The 20,439-nt window shown below is 35.0% G+C and overlaps 1 protein-coding gene across 6 annotated transcripts in view; it reads left to right on the top strand.

Annotated features, from left to right (window-relative positions):
- The first annotated feature begins 1,405 nt into the window (after nt 1-1,405).
- The window catches only part of CFAP20DC (CFAP20 domain containing), a 68,183-nt gene continuing 49,149 nt past the window's right edge, over nt 1,406-20,439 (top strand). For 2 of the 6 annotated variants that reach the window (XM_035337828.1, XM_035337826.1), the window contains exons 1-6: nt 1,623-2,182; nt 5,667-5,753; nt 7,858-7,947; nt 8,072-8,165; nt 10,198-10,270; nt 19,140-19,254. In XM_035337828.1, coding sequence (XP_035193719.1) covers nt 5,733-5,753; nt 7,858-7,947; nt 8,072-8,165; nt 10,198-10,270; nt 19,140-19,254 — 393 coding nt within the window. In that variant the 5' untranslated portion in view covers nt 1,623-2,182; nt 5,667-5,732. The other 4 variants (XM_035337825.1, XM_035337823.1, XM_035337827.1 and 1 more) reach the window with 4 other exon arrangements.

Here is a 20,439-nt window from a genome sequence, read left to right as displayed (position 1 = left end):
TTGTATTTGAAGGTAAATGTGTATGAATTCTCACAGTTTTCCCCAAATTATTACCCAAGCACTTGCAGAACATTTATCATACTTTTCCAGGGCTCTTCAGTAAATATCCTCTGCACAGAGGCCTAAAACATATTGTCAAAGAAAAATACAAAACCCAGCAGCTCAGGTAGCAACAGCAGCTGACCTAAAGATACAACCATAGAGAAGCCAGTGTAATAAACAACTTGGTTTTCTAATAATTATTTTCACAATATTCCCACATTACCATACTTCCAAATCGGACCTTGGAGTATGCAGGGACCAGGTCAAAGAGGGGCCAAGTTTAATGACACATGGTTCCTTGTTAGTTTTACACTACCTGCCATTTCTGAGAGATAGGGTCTTCAAAAAATACATGGTTTCTACTGTAAAACTATGAAAAAAAAAAATTCTTTCACGCTACCTCTGAAACCTGTTTTCTCCAGCCACTGGCAAAAGGGCCTTGTGCAGCCCAAAGCTGCCCTATATAGACAGACATCTACTTCCACATCTGCTCACAGCTGGCTGCTTTATACACCTTTATTACCTCAGGCTCTTCAGTCTGAAACTTGATATTTAACCAGAATTTCTTAGCTCCTCAGGCCATAGACCTGTCGCAAAGTTTTCAGCCTTTTTAAATACAGACTTGTGTCAATGAACCTCAGGATGACTTCTCGTTAAACCATATCTAATGAACAATGTAGTTTCTTTTGTATACAGAACTCCCCAACAGGTTTTTAACCTGTCTTTTGATACCACCATCTCTCTTTTGCCCTTGTTCTATCAACTCTTTTTATTTAATTTTTACTGAGCTACTAAAACCGTTGCTCGGTTTAGTATTACTGTTTTCTTTATCTCTAATACCCAAGAACTCTAATAAGTGTAATCCACATATGATAAAACTACACTGAATGTGATTTCTTTGAAAATCCTAAGGTAAAATGAGAAAGCTAAATAAATCTTATAATTGATTTAACTCATTCCCCTCCTTGACAAGACCAGGAGAGTACCTTTCAGGAGCAAAGGAAAGGAAGATGATGAACAGGGTGAGGATGGGCTGAAACATTTCCAGACCCATTGTTGGCTCAGCATCTTCAGTTCATGGATTTCATCGTGGTGTGATGGGTTACAGGGTCCTTAATTCTTAGTAGAAATGTTAAGACACACTTTGAGAGAGAAAGGGGTATTCAATTATTTATTTGCGTGTTATGAAGTTTCAAAAGGAAATGCCATGATAAAAAGAGCAGTGATTTCAAGGAGTGATCTTCTGTGAGTGCTATTCCAAAACCCTGGATCACATTGGTTCCCTGCAACCTCCTCCCAGAGGCTTCTGAAGCCTTCAAAAGGCGTTCACTTATTCCTGACAACATTAAACTAATGGTGCTAGCAGCCCGGCCATCGCCGGGAGACCCCCAGTCCCTTCACCCGAGCTCGCGGCCGAGGGCACCCGACGCCCGGCTGCCACCACCCAGCGATCGGGCCGCTTCCCGCGCGCCGCCATTTCCAACGGCTGCCTCCCCGCTCCCCCCCGCCTCTCGGCGAGCCCTGGGCCCGCCCCCGCTGTAGGTGCGGCCTCGTCCCCAGCCACCCTCGGCCAGGTGAGACCCGGCGGGGCCTGAGGTCCACGGGCAGAGCGACCCCGGTCCTCCGCGGCCAGCGGTGGGGCTGTGCCGGAGCGGGAAGGCCGTGCCGGCCGTTGTCCAGGCCGGCCCCGGCGGCGGAGGGACGGGGGAGCCCGACTGTGCGCTGGGGGGACGCGGCCTTGTTGTGGCGCAGGGAAACTGATTTGCGGGGATGCCGGTGCTGGAATCACCCCGCGTCAAAATGCTTTGCGGTCGCATCTTTCCAAAAATGAAAAGTTTGATTCTGTTTTGTGTTTTTTTTAAACTTATTTCTGCAAGTTGCATGTAAAGGCTGCCTCCGCCACTTTGGGCATAGGAACGCTGGCAGTCTTAGTATAGTTTATTAACGGTCTTTTTGCCCATTTATTATGTTAACTTGTGTTTTGAGAAAATATATAGCCGTGTTACAAACCCAGCTTTAAATATTCAATATGTGGAATTCATTTGTCTAGAAGATGCTAAAACCCTTCATCAGTGATGAACTGCTTTCCCTGGTGTGTCCCAGCCTACCATAAATCAGCATTGGCTTTGGGCCCGTGATGGTGAGTTATACGTATTAACAGTCTTGGGTCTAAGCCTTCGTTCCCTGCCAAAAATAGTGTGTTTGTGTCATTTTTCAATGCGAATTAGTAGTAGGTGCGCATGCACTTTACTTTCCTTCACACTTTTGTCTCTGGAATAGAAAAATAAAGAAACACAGCTTTTTCAACACTTGGACATGGATCAGAAAAATATACTCATATACTTGTGTAAATAGTCCCTTTTAAGTCAAGGGACTAGCCATGACTACAGAGGAGTTTAGGAGTGCATGAGTCTGTCTCTCCCTTTCTCCCATGGGGTATAATAGTATTAGGTAATTTAAAGAAGGTATGTTTGTGTTTACTGTTTGTGAAATACTGTTTTGCTTGTAACTTACAAGGGCACAATTCTTACAATTGTAAGAATTGTAAGGGGCTACATGTACACAAAATACCACTGAAATGTGCAATATCACAGCATGAAACGTTCTAGTTGGAAGAACAAAGCACACATAAGAAGATGTCATAGGATAGGGGTAATTTTGCAGGGTCCTGAGTGGTTTGTGAGAAAGAAGGTTAAAGGGCCCTTTGGACTGCTGCTACTTCATTTTTGGTGCGGGAAGCATTATAAAACTAATGATCACTCAATGTACAATTCAAGACATCTCAAGGTAAATTCTGAAAGGAATTTGTTCTTCCAAACATAAATATCTTTCATTGTCTAGTTGGGCAGAGGTACTAAAGTACATGGTTCAGAGAAAAAAAAAAAAAAAAACATCTGTGAAAAGAAAAATGAGATAACTACTTAACTACTATACAGCACTCTATTAAGATGTCATAAAAAAGATTTATTTAAAAAATATGCAAAAAAAAAAGTGGAGGGCTTATATTTCAAGATGTTGTTGATTTTTTTCTAAAATAGCCCCTCTTTTTTCAAATATTTTTTCCTCTGGATTTTAAGCCCTTTTTAGATTTTATGGAGGGGATAGGAATAGGAGAGATGAAAATTGAAAAATATTGCAATTATCAATTTGCTAGTCTTTTTCACGTGTTTCCCTTATCCATTTACAGTAATCATCTTCATAGTATGAATTATCCCAACGCAAATGGCAACAAACTTTGAATCTAGTTCACTTTTAGCTAAAGTTAGAAAGAGCCATCTCATTATGAATTTGATAGTTAGGAGTCTCTTCAGTTTTCTGAATGTATATAAAATGTGTTCTGCAAATTAATAATTGACATAGCCTGTATGTATGTCAGTTTCAAAAACAACTGCATTGGTGACAAATACTAAGCCACATTTTAAGTACTAACCCACATTTTAAGCTGTGAACTCTATTTGATGATTTGAAAATTAAAGATTTCTAGTGATCATATGAGATTTCTAGTCCTTCAACAAGTGTTCTTCACCTCAGAGTTTTTTTTTTTTCGTTTTAATACCATGCACTTACTAGATGTTACCTCTTCATATATATTCATATATAATATATATATGAATATATATTTCTGTGATCCATTGAAAGTCTTTAATTATTTTATCATGCTTTCTACTTAAACATATCATCATATCATTGCTTAAACATATCATCATCATATCATGCTTTCTCCACTTCAATTTAAGGATTTATTATTAGCAGAAGGTTTTTTTCTGTGAAATATGTGTGTGTACGTGGTGTTTTACCAGCACACATGTTTTTTCCATGCTCAGCATCAACCAGGTGAGAGCTGTTTCAATACAATACAATGCGGAGATAAATTAATGTGATGTCAAGCCAAAGCTAATAAGCACTGCTGAAAGGCAAAGTGTATTAGCCCAGCATTGAGCCCAAGTTAATATATCAACGTGGCTTACACTCACTTTGCACTTACACAGAGCTATTTGCATCTTCTTTCAAAGCAATGCATGATGTATTTGTTAGTGGACTGGGTCTATGAAAGCCAGGTACACTTTATGAGAAAATAGTGAAGAAAATGAAGTATTACTTTCCATGTCTTCTGTGTAATTCTAACTACAGCAGTGTTTGCAGATACTGTAGCTGTCCACCTTGCTAAGTAGCTTTAGCCTGATAAGCTTGTTACCAATGATATGGTTTCTAAATTTCATTTTCTTCCTAATCAAATGAAAATGAACTAATGTTTCTGGCAATAGCATGCTATATGTATCTGATTTCTGTGTGTTTATATTTTTCCATTTTTATTTCATTTACAGTCAACTTGGAGGTTTACAATAATTGTTCCTTGTTAAAATAGAATGCTGTTTAACATCAACTGGTTTCATCACATTTTCCTAAATGAATGGTGATACATTTTTTAAAATAGAATGATGTTCTAATCTTTCAACTGTGTAAATTGTTTATGAAGTCATGCAATTTGTCTGTTTGAATTTCTAGCTCATTTGCAGTTGTGTATCATCTTATAATATTTTAAACTTTTTGTTGCTCTCTGGTTGTGAGAGGCCAGTATTACATCTAAACTTTTCTTCATGTGAAGCTATACTTATATTCTCCTGGTCAGCATTTTCTTCTGGTCTGTTTAAAAAAACAATTTCAGGCTCCAAAAAATCCCAGAAATTAAAACTAATTTAATTTTGCAAGTACTCTATACTGGGCTGAAGCAATGTACATACACAAGATATAACAAATAAATTAGAAGCACAGTCTTTTGAAATGTTTTCTTTGAGTTGATGAGCACTATCAGTTTCCACAGTGAAGGTGCATGTTGTCTTTTGTGACTGGTTCTACTCGCTGTTTAAGACTGACAACTGCTTTTTATGTTCAGGGGCCCTTCACATTCTGCTGACTTCAGATGAAATTGCAAATATTCTGCACGATCAAAAAGAGAAGTGGGAGGCTTCCATATCAATCCCTTCACTTTCTACTGTTCTGATTCTCCAACTGCAGAAATCCCTTAACTCACATTGACTTTAGCAGCCCTCAAAATAACTTAAGTGTTTGGTTTGAGTCTTAGAGTAATCATCCTCAAAGGAGACTGCTGAATTTGAAAGAAGATAATTTGTCTAAGAAGTCTCTGCCGAATATCTCTAGATGGAGTGGTTTCTATTGCAGCTGTTCCACATGATTCTCTTTTTTTTATATTAAATGTTAAGCCCCTCTTTAAAGGAATTCTGATGTTTTCCAGTGAGTACTTGATAAAAAGAATAAAAAAATGTGTGTTAAAGATGATTTTCACTCGTTTTTAAACCATGAGAAATCCTTCGTTGTTAAAAATAAGGGGTGATGATAAAATTACAGTTTTAACTTGGAATGTGAGGAACGGCAGCATTGAGCACTTGATGCATAAAAAAACATTTTCCAAAATAGCATCAATATTAATAGCTTTTGGAACTTGATTCTCTTGTGGTAGCCATCTGATGCAGTTGATATACATTCTCTTATGAAGGCTATTTAAGAATAGTATTTGTATCTTTTAAAATATTGTACGAGTTTCAATATAGGAATTTTTTCATGTCAAATCCTATATAAAGTTTGTTGTTGTTGTTGTTTTGCAGGGTAGTGTATAAGTGTCTCTACTGATTGAAAACCTGAAATATATTTTTTGCTGTGAAAGCTGGAAAATGTTCAAAAATCAGTATCAGGTAAAACAGAAATAGTTTTAATTTTACCCTCTTCCATTTCACCTTTGAGAGAACTCAATTAAAATGGCTTATCTGGGGGGAACAAAAAGTCCAGATACAGAAATGTTTTAGAAAGTGTAATTATTCAGTATTTTTATTAAAATGTTATGAAATAGTGGGTAGCTACAGATGCTGTGAGGTCTGGAATGGATAACAACATGGTGATATGAGTGACTTTTTTTCTTCCTGTTGCCTTGTGAGACAGGGAAGGCACCCCGTCTGCTCCCATCCAGTCATGGAAGCAGGCCCAGCTCTTAAGGTATAGTCGGAACAGGGCGGTTGGTTTCTCCTCCTGGTCCAGCACGGGTTACCTGTCAAGTACCACCAGCCAGCACCAGTCATATTGTTTGCAAATTTCACTATTCCATTTTTTGTTTCTTGCCCTTCATTTTAACTATACCTCCCTTTCTCTATACTAGTCCCCTCCCAAGAAAGCAACCCACCCCGATTTACTTTTTCCCAGTGGCGCCAGATGTTCCACATCTGTACCTGAAACATATTTCTGGTGCTGTTACCTAGGCTATCGCAGCTTTATATGGTAATAATGATATGGGCACTTCAGTGCTGTTGGCCTTGTAGGAGTGCAATCCCAAAAAAAAAATTCATACTGCCCTCCAACTCCATTGTTCATGGAGTTTGACAGTTTCTTGTATAACTCCTCCTCAACCACCCATGAGATCCATCCATCCATCACGACACTGTCAGTAACTTCTGTCAGCTTATCACATCGGTGCTTGTTATGTTGAGCATTTTCTCATGTTGCGTCCAGTAGTAGTTTTCCATGTCCTCTTCAGTTATTTTAACATCAAGCCAAGGCCTACTCAAGGGCTGCAGCTTTAAAAAAAAATGTACCTGTTTATATTTTGGAGAAAATTCCAATTGTTTGGAAAGATTTGTTACAAAGATATACACATTGGCAGTTAAGAATATTTTTCAGCTTTCTGACAGCTTGGTCCTATAGTCCTTAAATATTTCTGGTAACTTTTTAAATCAATAGTACAACATATTTTTAAAATTCTTTTTCATCCATTATGAATTAAAAATATATTTTATGGAAGCTGTTTATAGAATGCCATTTTTAATCTCCTTAGAATTTAGGAAGTGTAGTCACCGGAGTTATTGTCAGGCATGGGGGGGGGGGGAATAATTTATATATGGTACAGAGTTGATGTTCTCTGAAAGCATAATTTGAAGCATTTATTTTGCTGGCACGACTGCTCACCCCTCTTGCTCATACTGACTTCTGTACAATTGTTTGGGCAGCTGAGCATAAAGAGAATTGGGAAGTGCATACAACTAGAAGTGAGAAGGGAGAGACAAAGTTGTAGTGATTGATTAGGTTGACCATAATGCTGAAGAAATGCTGATCAAACCATAGCCTGAGTACATCAGAATACATTTTCTGTGACATCAATTGTGAAAAACACTGAAGCAGATAATTCCATAAGAACAGCTGATAAAGCCTGCTTCCCTAAATGCTTATGGTTAAATTCTTTGATGTCTTTATATGTTTCATGAAGTGTTCTGTCAAATCAGGCTGGAATTTGGTAACTAGTAGAAAAGTTACAGGGAAATGTCTTTAACATACTCACACATGTAAACAGAACCAGCATGACTCTGTAAACATAATTTCCTTACGATGTTAGACAAAACATCAAACATGCAACAATTTTAGCAGTATGTTTTAAATCTCACATTTTTGGGTGAGTTGTAGAAATAAAGCATATCTAAGCATATCTAAGTATAAATTGGTAATCTCCAGCATATTTTTAGAATTTTTACAGTACCTTTGCTTTTCAGAGAATGAAAATATATATATGTATTTCATGATATTGCTTCAAATTTATGTTCTGATCTTTTAATAAAGATAAATATTGACTATATGCATTACTATATTGTAGTAGTCTAGAGGCTGTTATTAAGAAGCTATTTTCTGACTGATCAGTACTGCTGACTCTCATGTCGGGTGGGATTGCATTTGGTACATCACTGGTACTCTTGACCAGTGATGATTCTGTGCTGAATATTTGGTTGTTTGATGCATCCCTAAACCATTTTATCATAGGGTGGTCCATTTGTAGAAATATTCAGCGCTCAAGGCAAGAACCCAGGAGCAAAATGGAAGATTTTTGGCAATCCTTCCGCTATATGGAAAGTAAGTTTTTAAGAAACTTATAAAACCTAGAGTATAAAACTTAGAAAAATGTGAATGAAACTTCTTTTTAAGATGAAGTATTATATTAGGACGCTTATGTTTGTTTGTTCATTTGTTTTTGTAGGAATATGATAAAGAAATTAAGGGCTTTGTTTTTGTACTTGACGGAAGCAGTCAAATCAATAGAATGCAGCTACCAAAGGAAGCTAAACAAGCTCGTAAGTGTCAAAGAACTAAATGTCTGTGATGCTGTTCTGATTATTAAAGCAGTCTTATACTGGAATGTCAAACTTGTATTATTCTCTCTTAATTTGGGCTTAGTTCAGCATTAGCAAAGTGTTTTTTCATTAATTTTTTATCAGGTCAGCACAAATAAGTAAAAGGTATAAAAATGCTGTGTTAATGTTATTAAGGGAAGATCCTAGGTTGCTGCATATTGTCCTTATTCTGCTGGTTCACTTCTTTATCTGATCCTACTACAGACTGATGTCTGGCAAACAACTTCTGATTCTATCAGAATAACTGGTGCAGTTGGAAAAAGTAGATGAGCTTTAGGGACGTGTGTTAGAGCACTTGTCTCTTCTTATTTCTACTTCATCAATTTGTGTAATAAAAGATATTATCACTATCCATGAATTTTGTATTAACTGAAAGCACTTTGGTATGGTGACTTTTCACTCAAAAAAAATCCCCAAAAGTGGTGTGAATAATGCTATATTTTTACATTTTTTACTCAAGTATGTCTTTGTTATTGAGTCAAAGATCTTAGCACACATTATTGTAGTCAAGTATGTTGTATAAGAGCTAGATCTTCCACTTGTTTAAATCAAAATCATAACATTTATTGGAAGGAATTAAGCCCCATCATTTGCACCGAAGCAAAGCCCCCAAATCAAAGCAGTTTGTGTTGCAGAGGACATAGAGCAATCATCTTAATTCATGCCTTAAATTCCACTGCAGGGTATTTTATACTATAGGGCTTGTAGTAATGAACCAAGCTGTTTTAGGTTTAACCACATGCTTTTGAAGAAAAATTGAGATGGTGATTTTAATTGATTAAAGTAGGAATTATCTGATATACTTTTCATGCATGATATGTAATTACCAATTAATACAATTTTTCTCAAACATACATAAAAAATAATAAATGAGAAGTTGTTTGGTCTGGTTATGCACTAAGGCCTTGAAAAGTAATCTGATTTTCATAAAAGAAGTTTAGTATTATATTCAGTATTGTAAATATTAGACTAATGTATCTTTCTGAGAAATCCAACCTTAATTTGTTTATTGCCAATCCTACAATAAACTATTACAGCCTAAAATGAGGCTTGGGAATTACTGCTGTGCATTATTACTGCTAAAAATAGTTTGGTTTTAAGTCAACTTTAGCTAGTGCTGCAATACTGTAGCCAAATTCCCATCTCTCACCGTTCTGTCTCTCTGTCTCATTCTGTCTTCAGGCCTTAAGTATTTAATTTCTGTCAAAATATACAATGTCCCAGTAAATTTGGAATGCTCTTCCAGAATAAAAGACATTATGTACACAAATATAATTTGAAATCCTAAAATGTTATCTGACCCACAAAAGAAGGAAGTTTTGAATTGGCATTTTTCAGAAGAAGAAATAATGTTGCTGTTGAATCTTGCTAAGTCAATGCAGACAAGCCCATTTCCTCATGGGTGGAATAGCTAACAAAAACATAGAACATTCAATTCACACAGCTTTGTACTATCTGTTTTTCTTCAAATTCCAGGATTCTCTGGATCCCAAAAGTTTTCTTGTGTTTATTGCCTCAGTTAAGCGTGACTGTTATAAAAATCAGAATACACCATTGAGCATTGTTGCAGTAATCTGGATTGCATTTTTACATTGTCACAAATGTAAAAGGAAGCTTCATAGAATTTTAAGATAATCTTGATATGAATGTATTACTTTATAATTGTTACAGGATGTTTGGTTCACATGCTCTTGGAACACAATATAAGTACATGTAAAAAATCGGTTCCTTTTATTTTCATGAGAACTCCTTTAACAATTTCCTCTAACACTTTCTCTAACTGATGAAACCTCTAAAACAACACTTTCACTGCAGTTTGATTTTTATTTTTATTTTTTTCATGTTCATGTGTTTCGTGAACCTTGGGAAATAGTATTGCGAGAGCAAAACTGTATAGTACAACATTGAAATGCGTGATGGTGAAAGGTGTATTTGTAAGCACACAGCATATTTAATTTCTTTCTGTTTCTAGTGGGACTGATCCAGCAGTTTCTGACACTTCAGATTTTTGTGCCATTGGGACAAGACTTCTCCACTGAGTTACTGTAAGATGCATAAAATTTCCTTGAATGCTTAATGTAAAGTGGATGCCTGATTGCAACCATTAATTGTAATGGCAGATTTTCCATTAAAGCACAATGACTTACCAAGTCAATAAGAAGTAATTAAGCTAATGAGATCATTATTTCTTGGATATTTTAACTACTGACATTCCTCTGAAGATTAAAAAGATTCTTAAAATCGTGAATGAAGATGGTAAGACTGAAGAAATGGGACGTGAATTTATCAAACAAAGTATTGGCTCACAGGGGTCTCCCAAAAATTCATAAAAAGTTTATCAATCACTATTCCATGGTCCTTTGCTTTAGGGGAAAAAGAAATATTCTAATAATTAGATTAACAAAAGAAATATTATGTCATTAGAAGCCCTGCAAGAATAGATGAGTTAAATGATATGTAATTAAACTGGGTAAACTCAGTGCTGAATTTTATTTTTGTTTGTCTTTCTGTAACTTCTCTGTTCTTTGATGAATTTCCTGAGTGAAGGTCTGCTTACACTTTCTGCTCCTATGGTTTTAATTGCTGTATTACTTCTAAAAGTGTTTAGCAAAAGGGACTAAATAAACAAGATAAGTCACGCAGTAAGCAGAAACCAAGTACACAGATTTGCTTCTCATAGGCATTCTGTAGACAGATGGCAGAGGCTTAGTGCTAGGTTCAGGAACATATCTTCAGATTGCTTATGGTTTAGTACTGGGTTTGGTTCTTCAGGGTACTTCTGGCCATTCATCTATACCTCTTACCAAGAACTTCTCTGCAATTCTTCCTCTTTCATTTTCCATTTTTTATCACTTGGTTTTATTTCTTCTTTTTTTTAATAACCATGAGAACTCTAATTTTATACTGCCTCTTGCCTCTTCCTTTGCACTTTCTCTTTTGAGCTTATATCTAGGCTTTACATTTTCTCATTGTCTTTCTTGTTACCTCCCATTGCATTTGTGTTTGCTACATTACTGTATTTGACTATATTTATTATATAAATTTAATATATTCAAATAGTTGTAACTTTTATGTTTTATTTATTTATTCTGTTAACCTTCCAGATTCTAAATCAGTATTACCAGACAGGCTGATACAAATCATAATTCTGTCTCCTCTTACATACAGTGGTTTCATTGTCTATGTTGATAATCTGTCTTAATACATTTCCACTGAATTTTTATGAAAGAATAAATGTTTAATTCAGTGTAACTGTTTCACTACTTAATTATGTTATATTAAAATTGTGCTTATGCATTTGAAGTAACCAAAGCTACCTAAAGGTGTATATACAGAAGACGATAGAAACTTATTTCAAAAAATTAATGTTTTGTATTAGAAATCAGCTGTAATTTATTGATGTTCCAATAAACTCTGTGCAAATACTTGCAAAATAGACACTGTATTTTATTTTAGCAGACTCCTGATAATCCAGTAATTAATGAAGGCAAGTCCTTCTTACTTCTTGTTGCTTATACATACTAGTAATAAGTGACTGCCATTCAGTTCTTTTTATTTCAAATGTTTTGAAAGGAATCTATTGCTTGTTTGTGGACAGAATATTGATTGTGCTGGTGCTTCCTGGAGTTAAATGGCCCAAGACAGTTTTTTACATAGTCTGGCTATGTACTTATAGTATAGTCTTACTACTGAATCTTTGAGTAGCTTCATGTGAAAATTCATAGCATACCAAGCCATCATACCTGCAAATTTACTTTTAAGTAAAAAACACTTTGACAAGTTTTATAACAGCAGCAAACAATGCTTTATGGTACATTTCTTACCCTCCCATTCTGCGTAAATAGAAATAGTATGAATATAGTTTGAGCTTCATCCTCTCTTCTGCATTTTATTCACTGACTTATCTGATCAGCAAACAAGAATTTTTCAAGGCCATCCATCACTGCTGTCATCAGCTGAGCTGAACCTTCAGTCTTGCTCCTATCAACCAGTCATGTAAGATTCCTGTCAGAAATACTGAATGTGCAAACAACTGTTTAAATTATCTGTCTTGCCTTTTCTTTGGAAAAAAAAATAAGTAGAAATGTAGATACTTTGTTAGAGGGCATGAATAGATGACTATCACCACATTAACAATCAATGTATTGATCTGCCTAACAAATGTATAAAATAAATTGTGGATGAAGAATTTGGTGAAGCATAATAAAATCTGAAATAAGGTAGAGAGCGTGTAATTTATGCAGCCTTTTTGAAGCAAATAATAGCAAAGCTGTTAGTAATACTGGATATAGCCATCTGTTGTAAATGTAGTAGCTGGTTGCTAAATCCTCAGTATTATGGATTTTGCTACCTTTCTGAAAAAGCAAAAGTAGCTCAATGTTTGGAAAATATTTGTGTATAAAAGAAAACAGCATCTGGCTTGTGTTGGCATTCTTGGTTTAGTTCCCAATATATGGACATGTGCAGGTGCTAGCACTTCTGCTTGGCATCTTGTCAAGCACACATACATTCATTCTTCTTAAAATACTGTAATGCCAGTCATTTGTCATACTTTATTTCTGATGTGTTTTTATTAGATGTTAGGTATCATGGGAAATTAGTAAGTCTTATAATAAGTTTCACAGCAAACAAGTAGAGTTGTTGATGTGAGAAAACAGACCTTTAAATTGTAACATAGATTTCCACCCTCCCAACAGAGAAAAGTATAGAGCTATCTGAGGCACGAACAAGAGTTAAGAGTTCTGTTTCTGGTTAAATACTGAAATGCCATGTGGCCTTGTATATGTCCTTGGAATTCGATCTGCCTTTTTTCTTCCCCCAAGTTCTTTCATACAAGTTGTGGGAGTAATATTTATCAAGTTATTTTGAAAGTACATTACAGAGTGTTAACTAACTCATTGTTGAATGATACTTTTAAACATCCAAAACACTGAAAATGAGTGGTTATAAATTTGTCCCACTTGTCAGATATAAAAAAGGATTCATGCAATTAGTATAGAACTGAAAACAAAATCCACAGGCCTGGTTTAAAAATAAGTCACATTGGGATTTGTTCTGAAAGAAGATAGGTATTTTTCCTCCCCCTGGTCAGGATAAATCTGTTGGCTTTATTCTGCAGATATGTCTAATTTCTCACATTTGATGACTTTCACTGCTTCTGCAGCTGTAAACCTATTCTAAGTCTTCTTATATCAAGAGTTCCATTGTTCATTCAAATAATCAGTATAAAACATGAGGCACGGAGAAAGACTTTTTTCATTGTTGAAGGTTTTGAGCCTTTTTATAGAGTATTGTCAGGTATTTTGCAGCTGTAGAACAAGAGTATTCTCAAGTGGGTAATTTCTTGTTTCTTCAGTTATTGAAGGGGAGAAATCAGAATAGTTTTCTCATGTTTTTATAACAAACAAAAAAATAATAAAAACTGTAGGTTCAAAATTTGTTGGTAAATGTACACATTTTCCAAGGTTGGAAAGAAAGAAATGAGGATGGTGTTGCTGAATACACATCCTGAAACACTGCCAAAATTATTCACACCTGGAGGCCCAGGTGTCTAAAAAGTTGAGTGTTATCATCTTCAGTTATTTTGATGATAATCTTTTTAAAGTAACTTAAGAAAAATTAAAAAATAAAAAATAAAAAAGCCATCACATGCTGGCAGAATTAAAGCAGAGAAGATATGACATCTGATTCTGACTAATACATAAACTCTGAGGTTCTGAATAGCTGATGTCCTGGTGATATTACAGAATAAATAGCTGTGCTCTAATACTTTATAAAGTAAAGAAAAATAATGATTATGTGTGTTTGGGCTGGTGCATCACTTTAAATAACTTGGAGTAAATTGAATTGTGTATGTTTGGTTGGTAGGGTTTGTTGTTCAGGATGTTCATATGTCAAGTAAGGTAAATGTAGGAACAAGTGTTAGCAAGAAAACTTAGTTGTGTCGTTTTAAAGGCAAAATTCTTAGCAATTCACATAATTCAGTAGTTAGAATAAAAGGTTTAAGTGTGAGAAATATGTCTGTACTTAAGAGGTCTATTACATATAGCAGGTGTGAACATAACCTTTTCTTTGTCTTTGGAAACATGAAAAGACTGATTGTCTCTCTTCAGTAGATAAATTCATGGAATGAAAAATAAAGTGAATAGAATAACAGCCAATAAACTAAAGAAAAGACACAACAGAATTAGTTACAGACATAAATAACTGCATTATAAGGATAATTTGATTCTGGAAAAGATATATGCACTAAACTTTCCACATATTAATACTCATTAGAGTACTTTGTCTATACTGAACAAATCAAAACCTATTTTCTAGAATTACAGTTTTCTAAATGATTTGACACAGCTGGCTATGCTTCAGAGGAACATACCACCATGCCATAAAAAAGAATTTACTAAATACTTGAAAATGAGAGAAAGAGCCACATGAATGAGCAGGTATCAAAACCAAGATGCTAAAATATTTATAGAAAATTCCAGAACACGTAAGAAAATATCAGTGACCATTTCCACGGTGTTTTTTGGGGGGAGGAGGTTGGGGAAATCTGTGAAGTTCTATGTGTAATGAAGCTTTTACAACAAATTATTCTTGATCATTGAAAATATCAGATCATTCAGTTAGAGAATTGATTGCAAATATGTCAATATCTTGCAGAGGGAGCTCAGGAGTCACCATTTCTTCATAATTGCTAGCATTTGGACAGCTTTTCTATTCTAGCAATCAGATTTCATGATTCTTTTTCTGAACCGGCCACCTGTAGTACTGCCTTTTTATGGATACTGTTTAAGGGGACTTGTGTGGGTTGTTGTTGTTGTTGTTGTTTTGGTTTGTCGTTGTGTTGTTTTTTACTTAATTGTCTCCAGAAAAAGACTATCAACATAGAAAATTCCAGTATATAAAAAGAAAGATAGTTCTTTGCATCTAGGCTTATGTGACATATAAATCTTCTTGATCTTTTGTTTTGTAGAGATTTGATTGATTATCAACATAACTAAGTCTGTTTTAATGAGGGCAGAATACAGTGCTCTGGATTTCAGAAGATCAGACAGACAGTTCAATAAGATAGTATCTCCTACAAGACCAATTTACAAGTAGCGAGTAAAATAAAACATGAATGAAATACAGACCATTCCTGAAAAAAGCAAATTTAAGAATCTGTGACCATGGCAAATCACTTAACCATTACTATTACTTTGTTTTTCTATCTTTAAAGTGGGGCTGATGATGGTACTGTACCGACATTTGTGAATCACATAGCATTTATGGAGAAAAAGGCCCTATGATAACTAAGACCTAATATGCTAACATAGTAATAGTTAAACTTTAGCAGAGGATTCTGCCTGGATTTCAACCAGGATATATAGAAATTTCCATGAATAATAAATTGTATGACAGTTGCTCTTTGCATAGCAACATTAATGAAATATCTGCTTTCATGTTTGGTAAACTTCCAGGTTAAGTCATTTATTAGGAGAAAAACACTTTCATTTTAAGAACAAGTGAGCCTGATAAATGAAGCATCCCTTCAACAGTCCGACGTCATTTTTTCTAAGTTCATTTTAAGCCTTGAATTGAACATTAACAAATGGTTATAAATTATTACACATACAGCAAAGTGAATAGGTAATCTGAGAAGACGAGTTTATCTATACTCTTGGGTAGTTGCTACTATTTACTTGCAATCTCACTATAGTTACCATTGTGAGGAGAATAGTCAATCAAAGTAGACTATATAAGATAAAATTGAAAATTGAATTGGAACGTAATTTTACTTTCAAATATTTTGCAAATGTAGATGTTAAGTGCGAAATGAATGCAGTTAATGGCCATAACTGGGAGAGTTATGCACCTGCTGATCACAGGAATATTATTATAAATGAGGTTGATTTTCCTGTTGACTACCTCATTTTTCTCAACATGGTCTCATTACTTTTCTATCACATGTCTGACCCTTAGATATAAATACTCAAACACAGATGTAATAAAAATACATTAACTCTTATATAGATTTTTTTAAATACATCTTTGAAAATCAAGAAGTGTAGTACAGATGTTTCTTCTTTTTAGGTTTAACATAGGTGATGCTTTTTGATAACAGAAAAAAAAGGTTGAGTTTCAACACAAGTACTCTTGAATCGTTTTACAAGTGAGAATTCTAAAGTTCTAACTCCCATTGTCTGAATTATTTCAGATAAGAGTTTCATCAGACATTTGCTTCACTTTATTTTCCAAGAAGCAATGTAACTGAAGAGTCTGAAAGTTTCACCAATTCCTGAATAATTCTCTTCTGCAAGGACATAAATTATTTTATAGAATTTTAAGACCATCTTCTTTCTCTGATTTTGCCCCTTCTTCAAATGTTTGCCTCATTTCTACTGTAGAATATAAATATTTTTATTGTTCTAAATTTATCTGCTGAAATAAGTATTAAACTTCTTGAGGTGTGATTATAACTATATATCTATGGTTTGCTTCTTCTTTATAGCATACTTGCCATCACAAAAAAAGTATTTTATTTTAGACATATATTTCTGATATAAATGTGTATATTTTAATCTAAATGACTGTTTTGTATTGCACTCCAGAATGCAAATGAGCTGTACGTTTAGTAATGTCCTTTTTATTACAGTTGATATTTTTCAGGAGGGAGAAAGATAGAAATATTCATACAAAAATAAATATGTCATTTCAATATATTTCTTGAACTAATGTTATAAAATGAAATTAAGATTTTATTGCCAGTTATTTGGAGATATGCATGGTTTAAGTTCAGGATCCTACTGTCTTGTCATGGCATCATTTAAAGCAAAATTCTCCATTGAGAATAACACTGAGTTTCAGCGGGAATAGTATTTTTATTTGTTTTTCAGCACACGGGTTACTGCAACTACCTGGTTCTTCAGCATACTTGCTCAACTACATAACTAGGACATACACATAACTAGGACATGTAGGGGAGTTTCAAACAACCACTACTTCAGTTCTTTAAAATTCTTTGGTACCATAGTTTCATAGCACTTCTGAACAGCAAGATTTAGAGCAGAGAGTTTCTGAGAAAGTGCAGCCGTGGGTTTTTCATCAATGGGTATATAAGAATTTCATATATCATATGAAATATGATGGATGGAACTGAGCCTGGACCTGGGGCACAGGTTTAGCTATGTGGCCAACTTGCTGATGATATTAGGTGAATTATTTCACATTTTACCCCAATTTCTTCAAAAGCAAAATCAAGCCCAGAATGCTATCATTGTAAGACACTTTAAGGTCCTATGGTGCTATGGTGAAAGCACTTTTCAGGGGGTTGGTGGTATTACTCATCCATTCATAAATATATGTGCAGCTGATACTGAATTCTACTCTCAATAGCAGTGCTGAGGATGTAATGCTTTACCCTGATACACAAGTGAAATTCCTGCCTTTGAGGAGCACACAATTTATTTGAGGAACTGCTGGTCTCTGCAAAGAAACTGCTAGTAGACTCTTTCCACTCCACTTTGATTTGCCCACCAATGTTATGGGGATGGATAGATTAAAGATCAGGCAGCAAAGATCTGCAAGGGAGAGCAAAGAAGCAGCAAGATCTGTAAGGCCTATGAATTTCGTTTCTTTGCCTGATCCTCATAACAACTTGGGGAAACAACCTGTTTTTATCAGCCTTACTAGTAGAGCCCTTTAATATTCACATACTTGCAGTGTTTCTTGAACTGAATGCTGTCCTGGGTTGAAATCTTTAATTCACAACAATAGATGAAATGTGTAATTTGCTCCAGAGTTAATGCCTTTCTAAGTTGACCCAAATAATCCTAAGAACATTTCAGGATGTTTATCAGCAAATTTGGGGTGACAGCATTTCAATAGTTCAGCTACAGGTAGTCCTTGCTAATTAAAAAGTGTTTCCATTTAAAAAATGTGTAACCTACAAGGTAGTCTCACAATTTTAAAGTAGAACTCAGCATTTAAATCATTTATTTATGAGTAATTACTTTTTTTAAGAAATGAAAACTGACAGAAAGTTGTCTATTGTAATTATTTGTCCTCTTGTCAGAGGGACTGCTAATTATAGAGAAATACCCATCTGTTAAAAACGGGCTTGTTCAAAAATAATAGGTAAATTAATCATCATTTCTGCATAGAGACTGCAACCTTTAAAGTCTGTTCTCCAGTATCACAGGGTGGTATTGCTGGGCAATATCAACATTTTGCTGCTCACAAAACTTGAAGAAAGCAGAGCATAAACAGTCTCTTTATCAGTTTAAAGCAAACCTAATCTTTGTGATCACAGCTGTGGTCTAAATCTATTAGAAATGTTCGAATTCAGTGTCCTTGGTGTCACTGTGAGATGACCTGAATAGTGAGCAATAAACTTCTGTATTTTGTTTCCCATTTGAAGGTATGTGCTCAGAAAGTGAAACGATCAGACAATGTCTTATTTTTAAGCCAACAAAGAGTCTATATAAAATGACAGAGGCATTTTTAGGAAAAGAAAGCAAATAATGTTTTTCTAGTTAGCAGGTGACAGTGTGTCCCAAGATAACACAAGCTTAAGGGGCAGAAACAAGTGTGATTATTAAAGGCTACTGGGTTCTCACTTCAAACAAATTGAATTCTTTCATAGTCTGAAGGGCTATGGAAATCTAGGAAAGAGTGTAGACTGTTGAAATAAAATTAGCATGTAAAGTGATTTGATATATGCAGGAATATAGCCACCAAGGTTGAATTTGAGAAAGAAATCTCATTACTCATCTTGTAAAAGAAGTAATTCTTAAATTCTCTATTGCTATCACTGACATAAAGGTTCTGCATATGAATAACAGTTGTTGGTTTTTTTTTTTTGTGATTGCCAAAGATACTAGATTATTGAACTGACAAAGATCCATTCTGTTCTCTCCTGCTTTTATTTTGCAGGATAACTGATTTAGGAAATATTAAAAGAAGATTGTATTTATCAACGGTCCACAAGGAGTTGTCTGTAACCCCTCTGCATGCAAAAATTCCTCTACATATGATCAAGCGCAAAATAGTAGGTACTTTGGGAACATTCCGTGAACTGTGGTTGAGCAGACTTCTTTAGCAGAAGGATTTCATTTAATTCTGCAGATCTGCTGAAATTACTCTTTGTTTTAGAATGCAGTTCCTGTCAATTCACAGTAAGTCTATGTCCCACCTACTGGATGGTATCAGAACTACTTCATACTTCTACTCTTCCACCCTTCTTCTACCGTGAAGAATTTATTCCCATTTTCCAAGATCAATACTGATTGTGATGTGTTTATCTGTCACTTTTACTGTCTGTTCAGCCTGTGTACAAGTTCTCTATGTCCCTAATTCTTCCCTTCAGTGCTTCTGTTCACACGTACCTTCTCCTCTAGTGACCTTTTATAACGTTTGCTGGAGCTGCGGCTTCCAATTGTAGCTGATGGCTACTTTCATATGCTTCAGGATACTCCAGATTCTAGAATATATAAAACACTGTATATTTCAAACTGAAGAAAATAAAACAATGGCCGTCACCTTCTCCCCCGTGTTCTTCTCTCCCATACCCCAGCAGGTGTTAATACCTGTCAAGACGGAAAACCTGAGAGGTTACCATATAACCTTCTAAAGACTCAAATGTCAAATACTACTTTAGAAAGTACTTTGAATATGTGAATAGTTAGATTTCAACTAGATAACAATTACTACATTAAAGTGTTGTGGATCTGAGGCTAGACATGGGAGAGAGTATTTTACAGAAGCCACTGAAGTTATGACTTATTTTAAGGTTGTTTAGCTGAAGGCTGCCATGATAATTTTAGATTTCAGGAGTTTTATACTTTCTGGAAAGATCTGATTTTTTAAAAAAATTAATATGCATCAGATCATACCCATGAAGTTGCCATTATTTGAGCATCCACTGAAATGAAATTATTTTTCTTCAGAATTATTTCAGTTAGTTGCTCTTGGTCTCAGGCTAGCAGAAATGTTTCAAGATTAAAGTATGCATTAATGTATATTAAATTAAATTAAATCAGAATATGAACTTCAGTTATGTATTTTAATTTAAATAATCAAAGATTCGTCAGAGACCTAAATGCTCTGTTCAATTATAATGACAAAATATTTTAATCTTAACCCTTTACCTTAAAAGGCCCTAACTCTTAAAGAGTAGGTTTGTATTTCTTGGAGTACATGGATACAAAATAATCTATCTTCTTTTAGGTGGTTA

This window comes from Oxyura jamaicensis, chromosome 12 (assembly GCF_011077185.1).
Source record: "Oxyura jamaicensis isolate SHBP4307 breed ruddy duck chromosome 12, BPBGC_Ojam_1.0, whole genome shotgun sequence".
NCBI classification, from domain to species: Eukaryota; Metazoa; Chordata; class Aves; order Anseriformes; family Anatidae; genus Oxyura; species Oxyura jamaicensis.
Note: the sequence above shows the minus strand (reverse complement) of the source record. Positions and strands in the feature narration are given on the sequence as shown.